This window comes from Polistes dominula, unplaced genomic scaffold, assembly GCF_049000335.1.
Source record: "Polistes dominula isolate Pdom_NZ unplaced genomic scaffold, Pdom_raw_medaka contig_306, whole genome shotgun sequence".
Classification (NCBI taxonomy): Eukaryota; Metazoa; Arthropoda; class Insecta; order Hymenoptera; family Vespidae; genus Polistes; species Polistes dominula.
Genome location: NW_028301125.1, coordinates 30,684 through 49,606, shown reverse-complemented (window position 1 = coordinate 49,606; position 18,923 = coordinate 30,684). Strand labels below are relative to the sequence as shown.

Genomic DNA, 18,923 nt, shown 5'->3' with positions numbered 1-18,923 from the left:
GAAGGATCGATCTGCTGCGTCGTTCCAAACCAGCGGACGCCGGCTGCGCTTGGGAAGACCCCGAAGAAGCTGGTTGAGCGGCGCCTGGATGTGAGCAGCGTGTGGTAAGCTCCTCCTGAAGAAGTTGATGACGCCCAGGAAGCGTCGCAGTCCTTTTGGTGTGGTTGGCTTCTGGTAATTCTGTATGGCGTCGATCTTGCGCTCCGGAGGGCGAATGCCGTTGGCGGAGACCTGGTAGCCCAGGATGGTGACGCTGGGCAGTCCGAGCTGGACCTTGTCCACCTTGTAGGATAGGCCGGCCTCCCGTAGGCGGTCGAAGAGCATCCGTAGGTGACGTAGGTGTTCTTCGTGCGAGGCGGACCGGATGAAAAGGTCGTCGATGTAGCTTCGGACGAACGGTAGGTCCCGGAGTAAGGAGTCCATGAACCGCTGGAACGTCTGTGATGCGTTTCGAAGACCTAGCGGCATCCTCTGGAACTCGTACAGTCCGAACGGCGTCGTGACCGCTGTTTTCTCGATGTCTTCCTTGGCCATCGGAATCTGGAAGTATGCCTCCTGGAGGTCCAGTACCGAGAAGACCGAGCAGCCACCGCTATCCTCGAGTAGGTCCTCGATGACCGGAAGGGGATAGCGATCCGGAAGCGTGATGGCGTTGAGACGACGGAAGTCTCCCGTAGCTCGGAACCCGCCTGTGGGTTTTTCCACCAGGTGCAGAGGGCTGGCCCATGGACTCGATGAAGGCCTGATGACGCCCTGCCGCAGGAGGCGGTCAAACGTGGCTTTCGCCGCTGCTAGGCGCTCGCCGGAGAGGCGGCGAGGTCGCTCGAAGACAGGCGCTCCGGACGTTGTGATGCGATGCACCACTGAGGAGCCCAGAAGCGCTGCGCCCCTCTCCGAGGGCTGTGCGAGGTCTGCGTACTCAGCGAGCAGCTTGTCGTAGGCGGTGCGATAGTGGAGATCTGAGGGTCCCGCGATGGCGTCGACCCCGTGAACGGAAGCCTTCCGGTAGTGCATCGTCGATTCCTTGGAAGAGGCCGGGTCGACCAGTCGTTGCCTACGAATATCCACTAGGAGGCCCGTGTGGTTGAGGAAGTCTGCTCCTATGATGGGTACGGGCACGTCGGCGACGGTGAATACCCAGGGGAACTCGCGCTGAAGACCCAGGGTGAGCGTGAGTAGGCGTCGTCCGTACGTGGGGATCGGTGACCCGTTGGCTGCGATGAGCTGGAGACTGTCCTGGGACAGCGGTCCGGAAACCAGGCGGCGCGGCAGGAGTGATACCACGGAGCCGCAGTCGATGAGCATCGCTTGTCTGAGCGAGTGCTCGTGGATGTGGAGGCGGAAGTCCGAGAAGGATCGAGCGGCGCCACCGTGTACCGCCAAGTTGTGCGGCGGCGCTACTAGTTTAACGCCCCGTCCTGCTCGTAGCTGCATGGTGGAAGGCAATTCCGAGCCTTCTCCCGGAATTTCCGATGGTATCGACACCAGGATGATTTTGCTGGCGCGGTGCTCCCCGAGGCTGTGCGTGACCGGGCGCGTGATTGAGAGCGTGGTTGAGCGCCGAGGGTGACGGTCAGCTGGTGGAATTGATCGGTCATCCGGTTGAGTTGATCGGCCATCCGGTTGAGTTGATCGGCCATCTGGTTGTTGGAGCTGGTCAGGTTGGCGAGTACCGCGTGCGTTGCCGTGTGTTCCCCGTCCCCGTTATCCCGCTGGAGTGGAGGCCTGAGAAGGGCGGTGCCTGGCGGAGAGAGATGGCATCCCCGTCGGGTGGCACAGACGCCCGGCGCGAACTCGCAGACGCCGTCGGCTTTGGCGGCGAGCTCGTCCAGGTCCATGGTCTGCAGGAGTCGCAGCAGCTGAGAGATCTGCGGAGGCAAGAGGTCGAGCCACCGGACCTTGATGGCGTCGTCACTGACGCTGTCGCCGGCGAGGTGGCGCATGTAGCGGAGGAGCTGAGACGGCGAGCGGTCGTCCATGGTGAGGCCGGAGAACAGCTTCTGCAGCCGTTTCTCCACGGTGTCGCCGAAACGAGCGATGATGTGCTTCTTTAGCTGCTCGTATTTGCCGGTAGCGGGTGGCGTCATCAGCACATCCTGGAGCTCCCCGATTGTGTGCTGGTCAAGCTCTGCTATGGCGGCGTAGTAGCGGTCGTCGTCCGAGTGCGTCCCGTATTTCCCGAAGATGGCCTCTAGCTGCACGAACCAGAGGGCCGGGTATTGACGCGTGAAGGGTGGAAGGCGACCAGGTAGGCGTCCGGCGTTGCAGGGCTGGCTGGCCTCGGCGCAGGTGCAGGTGCAGGCGGTGGTCAATACGTCGGAGGTCGGCGTAGCAGCCGGTGCCGTATTCTGGCGTTCGGTATCGCGCTGGGAAGCCTCGGCGCGTGTGATAGGCATCTTTCTCACTTTTATTTCCTTTTGAAGGCGAAGAGGTGCCGGTAGTAAAGGAGAACGTGGTACTCACGCGAAGATAGATGGCGCCGGAGAGCACGTGGCGTTGATGTGCACGTGGTGATGCAGAACACGTGGTGTTGCCGAGCACGTGGTGCTGAGAATCCAGTGGTGTGGAGAGCACGTGGTGCTGAGAAGATGGTCCTCGGGATCACGTCGGGGTCACCAATTTAGGAATTTCCTTCCCTGAGGTTACTCGGCGCGTTAGGGTGCGTTTGCACTGACGCAAGGAATGGGCCAATAAACTCCGTGTGGAGGAAAGAAATTTCTGTTTATTTCTTTGATCCCGTAGGACGATATTTTATTTGTCGGCGTGGTGTGCCACGTGGTTACGTACAGAAAATAAGTTTGTACACAAGAGAGACACGAGAGCGCGATGAGAAGAATGCGACCGAACGGTGCGATGGACGAAGCAGAAGTGAAGTGTTTCTTCCTGCGTGTGTACCGCTACGGCGATCCAGGCATCCGGAAGTGGGGAGAGCAACGGTCGCAGTGGTCACTCTTCCGCTCTGGCCAGCCAAAAGGGCGTGGTCAGGCCCAATTGGATGCCCCTGTGGAACCGCGATACGAGGTGCTTGCGTAAGTTAGTGCTGTCGGCCGAGAGATGTCAGCACGTTTCCTGCGCGCGCTGCTACAGCTACGCGCTGTTGGCCGAGAGGTGTCAGCACTGCGCTGGTGCGAGACGCCACAAACTAATCCCTCTGCGATGTCAACAGACGTAACTGATTTTAGAGGTACTGCAATGAAATATTTTGTTAGAGCATCCTGAATAGTGAGTATATATCTATTACCCATCTTTGTCTCCTGTAACGGGCCCACGACGTCCATGGCAATCTTGTCGAATGCCGCTCCTGACGTATCGGTTAATATCATTGGCTCTTTGGATTTAATTCTAACTAATTTCTTAATTTGACAACTTTCACAAATATTTATAAATTCCTGAATATCTTTCTTCATATTTGGCCAATGATATTTTTGTCGAATACGATTATACGTTTTTGTCACACCTTTGTGACCACCGATAGGCGAGGAGTGGCATTCCGCAATAATGTCCTCTCTCTTTTCTGCCTCTGGAATAGATACCTCATTATTACAAACAACTATTTTACAGTTTTCATTTTCGAATGTATTAATAATTTTTCTCAAAATTCGCAACCACGAAATTCCGTCCAAACCTTGGGTCCTCGAGATGCTGACCGATGTTAACCCAAGCTCGCGTGTGACGGATAGCAAAGACCCAATAGCTTCAACCAGCGTTTCAAATTTAGTGGCATTTATTGCCCGTTCTTTAATGGGGATCGCGATTAGCTTATATTTGCCGAATTTTACCACTTTAGCGCGTCCCAGCACCAGTTCTTCAAATTTCGGAAGCTTATGTATTTTACTTAAAGTCTTTGCCCCTTCGTCACACGGAGTTCCGACCAGATCTGTAAAAATAACTAAATTATCGTGTCTTAAATTTAGAGAATCTCTTGTGACTCCTACATTGTCTGTCAGCATTCTTAAATGCGTATTATGTTCGGTCTCAGTCTGCGGGGAGTAAAGTCTGTCATATGCGGATGAGTCATCCGTATCGTCGACGTCAGAGCCTTCATCGTCCGTTACCGTCCCTGTAACTGGATCGACTGTATCAGATGACGATGAAGCAAGACCAGTCACCCCGTCAGCTGTCTCGTTGACGTCACAGTCCCCGTCGTCGTCCGCAGTTTGTCTAATGTCAAATTTAGTAAGGCTGTCGTCTGAATCGAACATATTTATTGGGAGAATGTTTTTACTCTCCACCGGATTTCGCGACAACGCATCCGCGTTCGAATTTGCAGTTCCAGATTTGTATATGATTTTGAATGAATATTCCGCCAATTTAAGACCCCACTTAACAAGTCTAGATGTAGGATCTTTTACTGATTTCAACCAAACTAACGGCCTGTGATCGGTCACCAGAACAAACTCTCTGCCGTACAAATATGGCCTAAAATAACTTGTCGCGTAAACTATTGCCAAAAGCTCCCTTTCAATTGTGGAGTAATTTCTTTCAGCCTGATTCAAAATTCGCGAACAGTAGGAAATAGGCAGATCCCTTCCAACAGGACCCTGGCTCAACACGGCACCGATTGCATAGCCGGATGCGTCTGTCGTTACGTTAAAAGGCAACTCAAAATTTGGATACTGCAAGATTGGTTCTTTACACAAAGAATCACGTAACGAGCAAAAAGCGTTTTCCTGGGCATTCTCCCAGCAAAACAAAACATCCTTTTTCAACAAATCCGTTAGCGGTTTGGCGACTTTAGAGAAGGCAGGAATAAACCTTCTATAATAACCGGCGAGTCCTAAAAATTGACGAACTGATTTTGCGTTCCTCGGACGCGGAAATTCACGGACCGCCTCTAATTTCTTTGGGTCCGGCTTTACACCGTCTTCCCCAATAATGTGTCCTAAATAAATTACCTCCCGTCTCAGAAATTCGCATTTGTCGGGCTGTAATTTTAAATTCGCTTGACGAAGTCTGCGAGCGAACTTACCAAATTTTATCTCATGCTCGTTAAGTGAACTTGCATAAAGAACGACATCGTCCAAGTAAACAAACATTTCTTCGCCTTGTAAACCGGTCAAGACATGATCCATCAACCGTTGAAAGGTTGCTGGTGCGTTTTTCAAGCCAAAAGGCATTCTACAAAATTCGAAATGACCATACGGGGTCGAGAACGCTGTCTTTTCGCGGTCATCCTGATGCATTCTAATTTGGTGAAATCCGGATTTCAAATCGAAAGTAGAAAAATATTTAGCCGCGCCGAGTTGATCCAAAATTTCGGTGATGTTGGGCAAAGGATATGCATCACCTACTGTTTTTTCATTAAGATTCCGGTAATCGATCACCATGCGCCATTGTATATTACCCTTTGAATCCGCCTTTTTTAGGAACAATCCATATAGGAGAATTATATGGAGAGATGGACGGCTTAATTATCCCGTCAACTAACATTTCTGAAGTCTGTTTCCTAATTTCTTCCTTGTGAACCGGGGGAAATCTATATTGTTTAGTATGCACGGGAACGTTATCAGCTGTTGTTATTTTATGTTCCAAAACATTGGTGCTCCCCAATGGTTCACCTGGCAAATGGAAGATATCGGCGTTTAACTCAATTAATTTTGAAACAGATTTTGCCTCTTCCGTATTCAGATGATCAAGGCGTAAGAGGGATTTCACGGATTCAACCCTGGAGGGTGAGGAAGGTGACTCGGAATTCGAAACATCTGATTTTGGAATTGGGTCAGCGGAGTTGGAGGCAAATATTGTATGAATATTGCGTAGGAAACCGTATGGATCAGAGGTATTGGACGCTGAATTCGGAAGAGTACCAATACTATAATCCAATAATTCTACTTTAGGAATTGACAAATCAACGGATTCAAAAGTCGTATTCGTTACCTTAATGTACGCTTTTCCGTTTACGTTCCTAACTAAAGCCTCTCCTGCAAAAACTCTGGGCTGAAGATTCAAACGAGGGATATATCCCTCTGTAGTTTCGACATTATTAATATGAATACAGCAAATTTTCGACGTACGAGACGGAATATTAATTCTCTCCTCTTCTATAAATGAGATTACCTGTTCCCGAAATCTGAGGCATCTATTCTCATAGTCAACTAGAGATGACCTTGACCTCAAGAATTCATTTCCCAAAATACCGTCCGTCTCGACAGGAAAATCATTCCTAACCAAATGAAATTTTACATACTCCCCGAACATGCAAATATTAGTAGATCCAAGGGTCAAATGACCACCGGGGGAAATTCCCACCAAATGTAAAATTTCAGACTTATTTATTTTAATGTCCATTTGTAATTTATCAATCTTAATCAAATTAACTTGTGCGCCAGTGTCAATTAACAACGTCACGGTACCCGTCAGCTGTTTTGAGGTACACGTGACAAGCGGAGCGGAGACCGTTGGTTCATACATTATTTTTCTGATGTCGACGGCCCTGCTTTTGCCGTCGGACTTGGTGGACGCGGACCCGGAGGGGGAACCCGACGCGCGTCCGTTACCGGCTTCCCCTCCCCGTTTCCCGCCATGCGTTTATTTTCGATGTATTTCAATTTCCTACAGTCAGCTTTAAAATGGCCAAAATTTTTGCAATAATTACATCGTTTCCGAAATGAACCCTTACTATTCCGGGGAGAATTACTTCTACTCCCACTCGGTTCACTGCGATCTTTCCCTTTACTATTCTTTTTCCAACAATAGTTTTCACTATGTCCACGCTTTCCACAAAAGTTGCATACCACAACCTGTCTAATCACCCTTACTTTTGGGTTACTGTCTTTAACGACCGACATCTTGTTCCTAGCCGCATCAGCCTGTATCTGTTTATCGATTTTTAAAAGACAAACTAACGCTGAGCTAAAATCGTGATATTTTTCAAAACGCAATGATGTGCGATACTCAGGAGAAAGGCCTCTTATAAAGGCGTCTAAACCCTCCTCCTCTATTTTTCGTTCTACGGAGCGTTCCAATCTACCTAACTGCTTCGATTCTTCATCAATGATCGACTGCGCCAAATCGCGAATTCTACTAAAATAATCAAGAACATGTTCTCCTGGTTTCTTAAATTCGGTTGCCAATTGTCCTCGATAGTAGTTTGCGCCGTACGATGGTAAGAACGCGTCTTTTAAACGTTCAATTAACTGTTCCACTCGAGTTACTTTTATATGCTCGATAACGACATAAGCATGCCCACTTAACTTCGAAATCAACGATCTGGTTAACGAGTTTTCTAATTCGTCAGAATAGTTTTCGGGCAACGAATCGAGAGCCCTTTTACATGCTCTCGCGAACTGATTTACGGAAATATTATGACCGTCAAACTTCGGAACCCCTTCTGTAATTTCGCGAATTTTGATCGACGGGCAACCGCTTCGCGGTTGTGGGGTTGGCGGTCGCGAGGAGGCCAATGTACTCCTCAATAACTCGTTCTCTCGCCTAAGGCGATTCATTTCCAAATTATACTTATCCATATCGTCGACGGGCGTTATCGAACGTCTTCGCGCGGGAACTGGGCGAGGCGACCCGCCTCGGGAGACACCGGGCGTCCGGGATACTGTGATAAATGAATCCACCGGAGTACGCGTCCTTTCAAATCCTCGGAAGTCGCCCGAATATTCATCATTTGATCTTTGATTCTCTCCTCCCCCAATTTCTAATCTGCGCTCCCTTCGCGCTAGTTCCCGCCTTTGTGCCTCGATCTCTGATTCCCTCTTGTCTAGTTCCTCCTGCCTTTTAAATATTTCTATTTGAACTTTGCCTAACTGCTCTTGAATCAGCATTATATCTTCCATCTTTCGTCTGATTTCGCTTTCCTTATCCAAAAATTCCCTACTAGTTCCAATTGGAGATTCTGCTCCAACGCGTGCGCGTTCCGATGCCATTTTAAATTGTGAAAATTTAGTTTAAACAAACAAACGAGAAACAAAATAAAATTTATACGAAACAATCCGAAAGTCCAAGTAAGCAAACCGTAGCAAATATCCGACAAACTACGAGTATCGCGAGGTGACAAAACCGTATTGTTGGGCTATCCCACCAATTTTGGGCTATCCCACCGCTGTCACAAATTTTTTTGTTACTTGTTACGTCTCGAGAAGAGATTTCACAAGTGGCCGCTGTCACCAGTTCTTACCTGAAGAGTAAGAACGAATTTAGAGATTTCTCAACCGGTCACGACCTAGCAGTCGTTTACTCGGATAAGAGAAAGAAAGTCACTGCCTGTTTTGGGTCAGCCTGCTCATCCAGTACTTTACCCGGGATAGGCTTTACTCGCGGATACCGGAGCGTCGGACGTCAATATGTCAAAGAAAACTCAACCCTGGATGTTAACCTAATCTTCAATTCTTACCTGGTTTCCGGTGCTGGCCAATGGGAGATGCAATCCAAATATGCTGACCGAAATTGGCGTTTGAAGGAAGGGTGCAGTTGTTAAATCACAATCACAATGTAGAATAACAATATAGTATATTTTAAAATTTAAATTTAGATTTAAATTGTTACACAGTAAACACCCTGTTGCACACACACAATTACTTTTGAACAATGTTAACGGAATATTAATTTAGCAATAGATAAAGAACTTAGGCTTGCAAAGATCTATGATAGCAATAATAACTAAGAATAAAATGTTCAAAGTCAATGACTAAGTTTCATTAAACAAGAGAGAGATAACTTAGTAAGAAAATTTAAATAAACTGATTGTAAAACAACCTAAGTTATAATACCAAATTAATATTCATAAATCGTCGACAATCGAATCAGATCACACACAATATTTAACAAACACAAGATTTAGACACACGCAGTAGTAGGTTAATATAATAATACTTAAAATCAAAACTAAACGAACATTAGACAAATTTAAGAAACGTACTCAATAATTATATAAGGTGGACTTTATAAGTACACTTGGAGTACTAGAACAAAACTTAAGACAAATTTTTGACAAGTACCAAATGATTATATGAGATGGACTTATAAATGGACTTAGAAAATTATTACAAAACTAGTCAACTATTAGAAAAATCTTAGACACGTACTTAATAACGATATAAGGTGGACTGAGTTTAGACTAAGTTTAGACAAATCTTAGACACGTACTTAATAACGATATAAGGTGGACTGACTTCATGGATGAACGCAGCATCGCAAGAAGCGTCCGTTTCGGAAGAGTGGGAGTACCTCCCACTTACGCAAAAATGCTTCCCCCACTACTGACTTCCACACCGTGAGACCGAAGTCAAGGAGAAGAATTCGCTGACAAAAATATTAGTTACTATCAAGCGCGAATTCTTCGAAGAGAAATAGGTATCACTTACATTGGAATTCCATCAAGCGCGAATTCTTCGAAGAGAATTCGGTATTACTTACATTGGAATTTTATCAAGCGCGAATTCTCCGAAGAAAGATAAGCGTCAGTTACATTGGAATGTTATCAAGCGCGAGCTCCTGGGACTGCGCCGTCAGCAAAAATGCACGTGCAGACAGAATATGAGTAACGAATATAATATAATAAGGTATGAATATTTTATGCACATTGAAATAATAATTTAAAAGCAATCATTCCAATATAACGTCGACCGACAAGTCAGTACTGGAAGAACGCAATGTCGGTATTACCGACATTTACTTATCGACTAAACTAGTTACCGACCGACAGTGTCGGCAATGCAGATTCCTCTATGAACGACAATGGATTCTCAATACTCTATTTTATCCATTCTACAAAATACAATTTATCGATGGTCGTTCATAAGAAATACAGAATTATCTTTACAAAGAATAGTAACAATAAGGAAAAGAAAGTGTAATTACCAAATATTTAAGTATATAGCGTGAAAACAAGGTACATTAGCGCGAACGAAAATTATCTATTATGATTGATCTAATAACTAATGTACATACAAAGTATCGAATTTATATACTAAAATAACAGTAGGAGATATATGTATATATAGAAAAAGAAAAATTTATCTCGCAGGGTTTACATAGTACTTATAGAACTATTTTCACGCAAAATTACACGAACTAAAGTTTAACAAATTACTTTTACACAAAAATCAAACAGACTAATAATATTCAAATACGACAGAGTTTACCAAATCTAAAACTTTTGGGTGTTGTGCACGGAATTCGAATTTAGACGTCACTGGACGTGACACTACAAAACATTTTTGAAATTTTTTCAAAAAAGACAATTATTGAGAGCTTCTCCAGCCAGGGGCTCACCGACCAAATCCTTCTTCACGAATGACCGATTTTTTTTTTTTCGTGACGATGTAAGACTGTGGGAAACATATTACGAAATAGACCAACCCTTCTATCCCGGCTGAGCCCTATGTGTGGGATTCGGGAAAAAATTGGACCGCTGACTGACTGGACCGACGGGATTCGAACCACGAATCTTTCGCTTCGCAGCCGCGACTGCTCTTTAACCAATTGAGTTATCCAGGGCTACCGACAAATATTCCTCACGAATGCCTCATAAGTTTCACATGGAGGCGCTCGTCCCACAGAAGGTTTTTGGAATATTTTCCGAAATTTATCGTCATGTTTTGTTAAGGCCGGCGATACAATTAAAATAAAAATAATCAAATTTTTTTTGTAGTAAAAACTTCTTTAGAATAGGGAGTGATTTTAAAAAAATGAAACGCGGCAACTATGTAACGGAGCGGCGGGCAGCTATGTAACGGCCACGATATTTAGTAAGAAGAGAAAAAGAGACAAACATATAGGATTGAGCCTGCGAGAGAGAGACGGAATATAGCTGTACAGTTTTTCCTATTCTCGGTCTCCTCTTTATGCTATGCTTCGTAGTTATCGCTCCTGGTTGGATTTGTTTGTGTTTTTGTGTGCGACTGCATACTACAAAGCGTGGACACGTATTCCTTCGATACTCAAAATGTTTGTAGGTAGGAGCGATAGAAGGGTAGAAGGAATAAGCAGAGATAAGCACGTAGGTATGCGACAAAAGTATGAGGTTCAAACGAACCGACGGTCGAAATAAAGAAAGAAGGTGCGTAGTCTGTTTTTATTTTACCAAAAGTGTAATTTCTTTTTATTTAAAAATGTTTCTATTTTATTGACAAATTAATATTAAATTAATATTTATTTCGCAAATATTATAATTAACAATTATGAAATATATAGAATATAATAATTGTATTGTCTGCAATATTTTACAAAAAAATGAAATGATTATCAGATATATCAGAGAAAAAAATTAAACAACATTGTAGAATACTTTTCTTGTAAATATCCTAAGACATGTTTTTTTAAATATAATGTTTGCGTATTTAGGAAATTTATACTAATTTTTCAATAAAATAGAAAAGTTTTTAAATAGGAGAAACTAGACACGTAACAAAAAAATAAACTCTATTTACTTTATATTTCCAATAAGAATAAAATAATATAACTTATTTTACAAATATAGAAACAAAATATAGAAAAAAAATTTTTAAAAAGATTTTTAATATTATAAAATAAAACATCAAAAATAGAAATAGATTTTAAAATCGTTGTAATTCAAAACCCGATGAAACGAAAAACATACTACCACAATTGTTCCCTTCATTTACAGCATCTTCAGGTATTAGTTGCAACACATAAAGAAATACTTGTGTGTGTTAACCCATAATAAAGATATCTAACATTCACAAAAAGTGTGAAAAGTTTAAGAGAAAAAAAATTCATCTACCAGAGTCTCAAAAAAAATATATTATATTTACTTAGGTTAAGATAGGATATCTTTCCACCGACAAACATTCTACCATTTTTGTTTCTATCTATGGCTATCGCTTTTAGTATTCCATTTTTATTGCTTTAATTGGAAAAAGTGTACTTTTTATCAGCTATTCCACTCAGATACTACACCGGTGACGTTTGTTATTTTTATTATTTTAATTATAATATTTCTGTATTTAAAAAATTTTTACAGATTTTCAATAACACAGATACATTTTTAAATAAAAAAACTGGAAACGTGACAAAAACATATAAACCTTTGCTATTTTATTTCCATTAAAAAATACAATAATACAGCTTATTTTTAAAATATGGAAAAAAATGTTGTTTATATTAAAAAAATTTTAAAAATTAATAAAATAATTTATAAAATAAAACGACAACACTTTTTTTCTTCTTTTTCTAGCATCTAAAGCTATTATTTACAACAACTAAAAATACTTATATGTGATAACTCATGATAAAGATGTCTCCAATTCAAAGAAAGAATATCGTCTACCTGAGTTTCAAAAAAGGATATAGTATATTTATTTAGGTTTGGTCGATGTATTTTCCATTGACAAACATTCTACAATTTTTTTTTGTTTCTATTTATAGCTAGCACATTCGATATTCAATTTTTATGGGTAGAATTTGAAAAATGTTAGTTTTTGTTAGCTACCTACACCCCAAGATCGGATCCTTTTCATGAGAACAGAATTATAAAAAACAGAGAAGGTCCGTTGAAATTTGATCTATATTTATAATCGGTATTATCGATGCGATAATATTTATGCCTATAGTTTTTTTTAAAAACGTGTCATAAATTTTCTATTTAAAAAATCTTCTATTTTATTGAAAAATTAGTATTAAATTCCTTATTTCGCCAATAATATAATCAATAATTATGAAGTACATAGAAAATATAATAATTGTATTGTCTGAAATATTAAAAAAAAAAAAAAGGATTACTAGATACGTAAGAGAAAAAGAATTAGAGGAATAAATGAGGAGCAGCTGACAAATTCCATTCAAAAGCAAGTAAATTACTGTCACATTTTTATATTTTGCTTCTTTATAAAATATATTTGATACCTAAAGATAAAATATGTCTATTAAATTTGATTTTTATATGAAAAATATCCTAAGAGATGTACTGACCCATGCATATATGAAAATTATATTATAAATTATGATATTTGCGTATTTAAGAAACTTATACTAATTTTTCAATAAAATAAAAACATTTGTAACAGCCAGAACGCCCAGCGTGAATCGGTGGAGCTTACCACGGAGCTGAAATCTAAGACTCGTAGTTTACACAGTTTGATAAGCTGAGAGAGCGATACGATTCAATGCATTTTTTAGATTTTTCGTTGTTCAGATCTTTATTTAGACGAGAGTATTTAGAAAGATTAGTTTGTAGTTCAAAGAATAAGGACGAGATATGTTATAAATAATAAGGGTCTCGAAGTGTGGTTGGCTACAGAGTTGAAAAAACATTTCTAGAGAATATCTTTATTAGATCTTTCATTGCATTTTACCAGAACCCTCGTTCAGTCCAGCAGTATTTTCCAGATGTTTTTCGTAACGTCTTTATTCCATCTATCCTAAAATGTTTGTTATATAGCGCAAGAATGTAGATAAAAACAGGAAATAGAAAACTATACTAACAAAAAAAATTTATACCTAAGTTTCAAAAAAAGGATTTTTTATTTTTACCTAATTTCTGACGAATTATATTTCTTTTGATAAAAATCCTACAATTTTGGTGTCTACATATAACTATCGCATTCCGCATTCCGTTTTTATTACTTGAATTGTGAAAAGTGCACTTTTTATCAGCTATTTCACCCAGAGACTATACCGGTGACCTTTATAATATATATAGTAATAATATTATAATAAATGATTCCTACAATTATCTTACTCCTAAAACTGTCCATTCGTCTCCTTCTTTCGAAACTTAGATTTTTGAAGGTTTCACTTCTAACACGTGTGATCTGCACACATGATTTTTTTTTTTAAATTTTGGAAATATTTTCAGAACATATCGCAAAAGATTTCAAGAAAGTTTTTAAAAAATCTTTTGAGAAATATTATTTGCAAGGTTGCTACAAGTTTTATAAGACGTTTTGAAAAAATAAATTCTAGAAAAATTTTAACAACCTTTCTGCAACATCTAATGAAATATTTTTAATAATATTCTTACTAACTTTCTTGAAATACTTTTATAAAATCTTTTTACAAGGTTTCCGCAAGGTTTCATAGAAATATTTTTAAACATTTTAATTACTCTATCAGCAAAATATTTTAGAGATGTTTTTAAAATATTTTTGTAAAATCTTTTATGAATCTTTTTCAAAATATTTTAGAGTGATGCCTGCAAGGTTTCTGAAAGATTTTTTTGGAAGTATTTTACGAAAACTCTCGCTGAAAGATTTCAAAACCTTTCGTGTTATGTGGGAAGTGTGAAGTTGGGTGCAAAAAAATACAATTAAATCCTCTGTCGGGGAAAAACTAAATTACTTTCCGAACAGCCTATTCTTCTGTTTTTCTTTTCATTTAAAACAGATGCAATATTTGACGATCGGCCAGTTTTTAATAAAGTACAAACATCACGTGGAATTTTATATTCCGGATAAATGTCCTTCAAACATTTTAATAAATTACCTAATTGGGTATGATTAATATTGTTTTCTAAGGACCATACTTTTAAAAAGTTAAGCAATCCTAAATTTGCAAAATCAGTAGCTTTGTTATTTGCCATAATATTATTTGTTTATGAATTATCTATTTGTTTATCTTTATTAGTTTTAAAATAAAGTAAATTATTATTATTATTATCGGAAACTGAAGAAGTATTTATTTCAGAAATAATTGACGAAATTTTTAATTCCTCAATAATTATGTCGATACATCAATTCTGAATAGACGACAAAATCATTTGTTTCTTTATAAATTTATATTCTTTTTAACGTTCCTGGGACATTTTTTGGTCTATAATGTATAAGACACAATATATGTGAGACAATATTACAATATGTAAATGTTATTACATAAAAAAATATTCCTTACTTTTGAGTTGTTACATCGTATGTGTAACACACAGCAAGAAAAGTAATTATCAAACGTAACACACACTATAAGCAGAACACTGATTCAAGATGTTCACTCGATAAACGTCTGCTCAGATTGAGCGTGTATCCACTAATTATTTAACTGTTCCGTTTTCAATGTCTCTATAGTTACCCAAAAAAAATTAATTAAAAGTTTTATCAATATTTTTCGATAACTGCATTGATATGTCTCGTTTTGTTCTGAATATAATGCAATTTTCAGACGACACGACAAATCAATGCTACTCGCAAAATGTCATTTAAAAAAAAAATTTCTAATATAAAAAAAATGGGCCGCTAATTTTGAAAGTAGCCTAACTCTATTTTCCAAAAAAAATTGAGTTAGTCACCGTTATAGTTACATTTGTACATGATCTTTTCATTCTAAAGCAATTTGTTACTAATATATTTAAAATCATTAAGACCATATAACAAAAATATTTGCTGATTAATACAATAATGAAAAATATTTTGTTGAAAGTGGTCTAATTCCGTTCGTGATAAGAAAACAAATTTTATTTACCTAAATATTAAAAAGAGATTTAAAGTCTTTTAAAATAATAAGTATTAATATAAATGTCTTTTATTATAATAATAAATACACATGTATTCAATATTTTGTGCTACTAAGAAACCTTCAAAAGATATGTGTATAAATTTCCAAGCTGTCGAGTAGTTAGTTCGTGAAATGTATCATTTTGAATAAAACAGTTTCCTTTTTTATTTTCAGAAAGATGAATAAGGAAGAAATTCAAAATCTGACAAAAAAATTTTTGTTACAAAATAAAAGTGGTACTGAAACCAAAGCTTGGTTTGATGAACATTATCCAAACTCTGCACCAGGAAAATCAACCGTTCAGAAATGGTTTACTAAGTTTAAACGAAGCGATATAAGCGTCGAAGATGAACCACATTGGGGAAGACCAAAAACAGCTTTAACGGAAGAAACCATCAAAAAAGTCCAAGAAATAATTTTGAATGACCCAAAAGTAGATTTGTATGTGATAGCTAAAAATTTAAAGATATCAAAAGACCGTGTAGGTTATATAATACACGAATCGTTGGGCATGAAAAAGCTAAATGAAAAGTGGATAAAGAACGATTCAACAACAGAAACAGAACAAAGTGGTAATGATGAATCATTAATAAACTCTGACAGTAGTAGTTGTTCAAGTTTGACTACAACAGAGAATAGTATTGTATCGACTTCTAAACAACAGCCATCTAACGAACCTGCACTACCTAGTACATCAGCATCATCTAAATTGTGCAGTGCAGACACTACAAAAACAGAAAAAGTAGCAGGGATGACTCTGAGAACTCATCAATAAACTCTGATAGTAATAATGGTTCAAGTATGACTTCAACAGAGAAGAATATTGTATCGACTTCTAAACAACAGCCACGTAGCAAACCTGCACATCCTACTGTAATAGATGTGGTAAGATCAGCTATAAGTGATTTGAATAAAAAAGATGGATCATCATTTCAAGAAATTAAAAAGTATATGTCGACAAATTATTTAATCGACATATAAAAGTATGAACTGTTTATAAAAGAATATTTGGAGAATGAAGTAGAGTCCGGTGTTATAGAAGCTAAAACCGAAGTTTTCGTTAAATTAGGATCATTGGAAGAGAATAAAACTAAATCTCTAGAATATATTACTGAAATTCAACCAGCATGCTCTACAAGATCATCTTATAAGAAGAAAAAATAAAAATACCGAAAAAGTTCCAATATTGAGAGTATATCGAGCAATCCCCAAGCATCCACAAAATTACCCACAAAGATTTTACCGATTAAGAAAGGTGCGACCGTAAGTCTGGTCAATATGAAAAGTAAAACTGCGAAAAGTCCGGCCGCAAAACCATCGAAAACTAAGGAAAATGAAGTTACCAATGCGTCTGCCGAAAAATAAACTACAAAATAACATGCAATACCAAAGAAAGTTATGACGAAGAAGATAGTTAACTCCTTAGAAAAAGTTAGTTATTTTTGTTAAACGCTCATTCAATATACAGGGTTATCGGTAACTGGTGGTACAAACGAAAAGGGGGTGATTCTACATGAAAAAATTAATCGAAAATATAGAATAACATTTTTCTGTTTCAGGTTTTGTTTTCGAGAAAATTCTTCCGTCACGGGTGACTGACGTTCATCTATATTTTAAATAAAAATAACGCCTGTGGCCTGACTAGAATATTCCTAAGAAATCAAGTAGCGCTCAACGTGTTAATCATGTCTTTTTATAACGGATATCCTTACCCACTTTTTCTTATAAATTGAGTTTCTAATTACATTAGAAAAAGTGAGTTTCTAACTAGGAAGGTATTTTTTAAATTACCTTCTTCGCCGTAAATTTTCTCGCCATAACGTTCTTTTGTTGTTTATTTTTCTGCCGACGCTTTGGTAATTTCTGATTCCTTAGTTTTTGATGATTTTGCGATCGAGCTTTTCGCAGTTTTACTTTTCATATTGACCAGACTTACGGTCGCACCTTTCTTAATCGGTAAAATCTTTGTGGGTAATTTTGTGGATGCTTGGGGATTGCTCGATATACTCTCAATATTGGAACTTTTTCGGTATTTTTATTTTTTCTTCTTATAAGATGATCTTGTAGAGCATGCTGGTTGAATTTCAGTAATATATTCTAGAGATTTAGTTTTATTCTCTTCCAATGATCCTAATTTAACGAAAACTTCGGTTTTAGCTTCTATAACACCGGACTCTACTTCATTCTCCAAATATTCTTTTATAAACAGTTCATACTTTTATATGTCGATTAAATAATTTGTCGACATATACTTTTTAATTTCTTGAAATGATGATCCATCTTTTTTATTCAAATCACTTATAGCTGATCTTACCACATCTATTACAGTAGGATGTGCAGGTTTGCTACGTGGCTGTTGTTTAGAAGTCGATACAATATTCTTCTCTGTTGAAGTCATACTTGAACCATTATTACTATCAGAGTTTATTGATGAGTTCTCAGAGTCATCCCTGCTACTTTTTTCTGTTTTTGTAGTGTCTGCACTGCACAATTTAGATGATGCTGATGTACTAGGTAGTGCAGGTTCGTTAGATGGCTGTTGTTTAGAAGTCGATACAATACTATTCTCTGTTGTAGTCAAACTTGAACAACTACTACTGTCAGAGTTTATTAATGATTCATCATTACCACTTTGTTCTGTTTCTGTTGTTGAATCGTTCTTTATCCACTTTTCATTTAGCTTTTTCATGCCCAACGATTCGATTATTATATAACCTACACGGTCTTTTGATATCTTTAAATTTTTAGCTATCACATACAAATCTACTTTTGGGTCATTCAAAATTATTTCTTGGACTTTTTTGATGGTTTCTTCCGTTAAAGCTGTTTTTGGTCTTCCCCAATGTGGTTCATCTTCGACGCTTATATCGCTTCGTTTAAACTTAGTAAACCATTTCTGAACGGTTGATTTTCCTGGTGCAGAGTTTGGATAATGTTCATCAAACCAAGCTTTGGTTTCAGTACCACTTTTATTTTGTAACAAAAATTTTTTTGTCAGATTTTGAATTTCTTCCTTATTCATCTTTCTGAAAATAAAAAAGGAAACTGTTTTATTCAAAATGATACATTTCACGAACTAACTACTCGACAGCTTGGAAATTTATACACATATCTTTTGAAGGTTTCTTAGTAGCACAAAATATTGAAAAATATTAAATATATGTTTATTTTAACTATAGCCGTGCTAACAGCACAAGATCTCGTTCGATCATTCACGTTAAGCAGCACTGGGCACGGTTAGTACTTGGATGAGTGGTGACCACCCGTTTAGGAACACCGTGTACTGTTAACACTTTAATCCGTCTGCATAATCACTGGGTTGACTGAGTAGCTCAGTTTCGTTATGTTGCCGGTCCCAAGCTCGAATAAAGAGGAGGGTTGTGAATGGCTATGTTAGTCTCCTGCCTAACGTAAAAACCTAGAACAGGCGCAAAGAATTCTGATGACTCGCCTGGCGAGTCGCGATGAGAAACAGGCAATTGTGCCTATTTTGAAGAAAGAAGAAGAAAAATGTTTATTTATTATTA

At 38.8% G+C, this 18,923-nt stretch overlaps 1 protein-coding gene across 1 annotated transcript; it reads right to left on the bottom strand.

The window, feature by feature from the left end:
• Positions 1-1,400: 1,400 nt before the first annotated feature.
• LOC149031014 (uncharacterized) lies at positions 1,401-2,396 on the bottom strand. Its single transcript, XM_089177042.1, has one exon. It carries the CDS (start codon positions 2,394-2,396, stop codon positions 1,401-1,403), a length of 996 nt encoding a protein of 331 aa, XP_089033168.1.
• Between the last annotated feature and the right edge of the window lie 16,527 nt (positions 2,397-18,923).

Bases quoted from the DNA above. Each gene is read 5' to 3' on its own strand.
- LOC149031014 (XM_089177042.1), bottom strand. From the start codon at position 2,396: ATGCCTATCACACGCGCCGAGGCTTCCCAGCGCGATACCGAACGCCAG.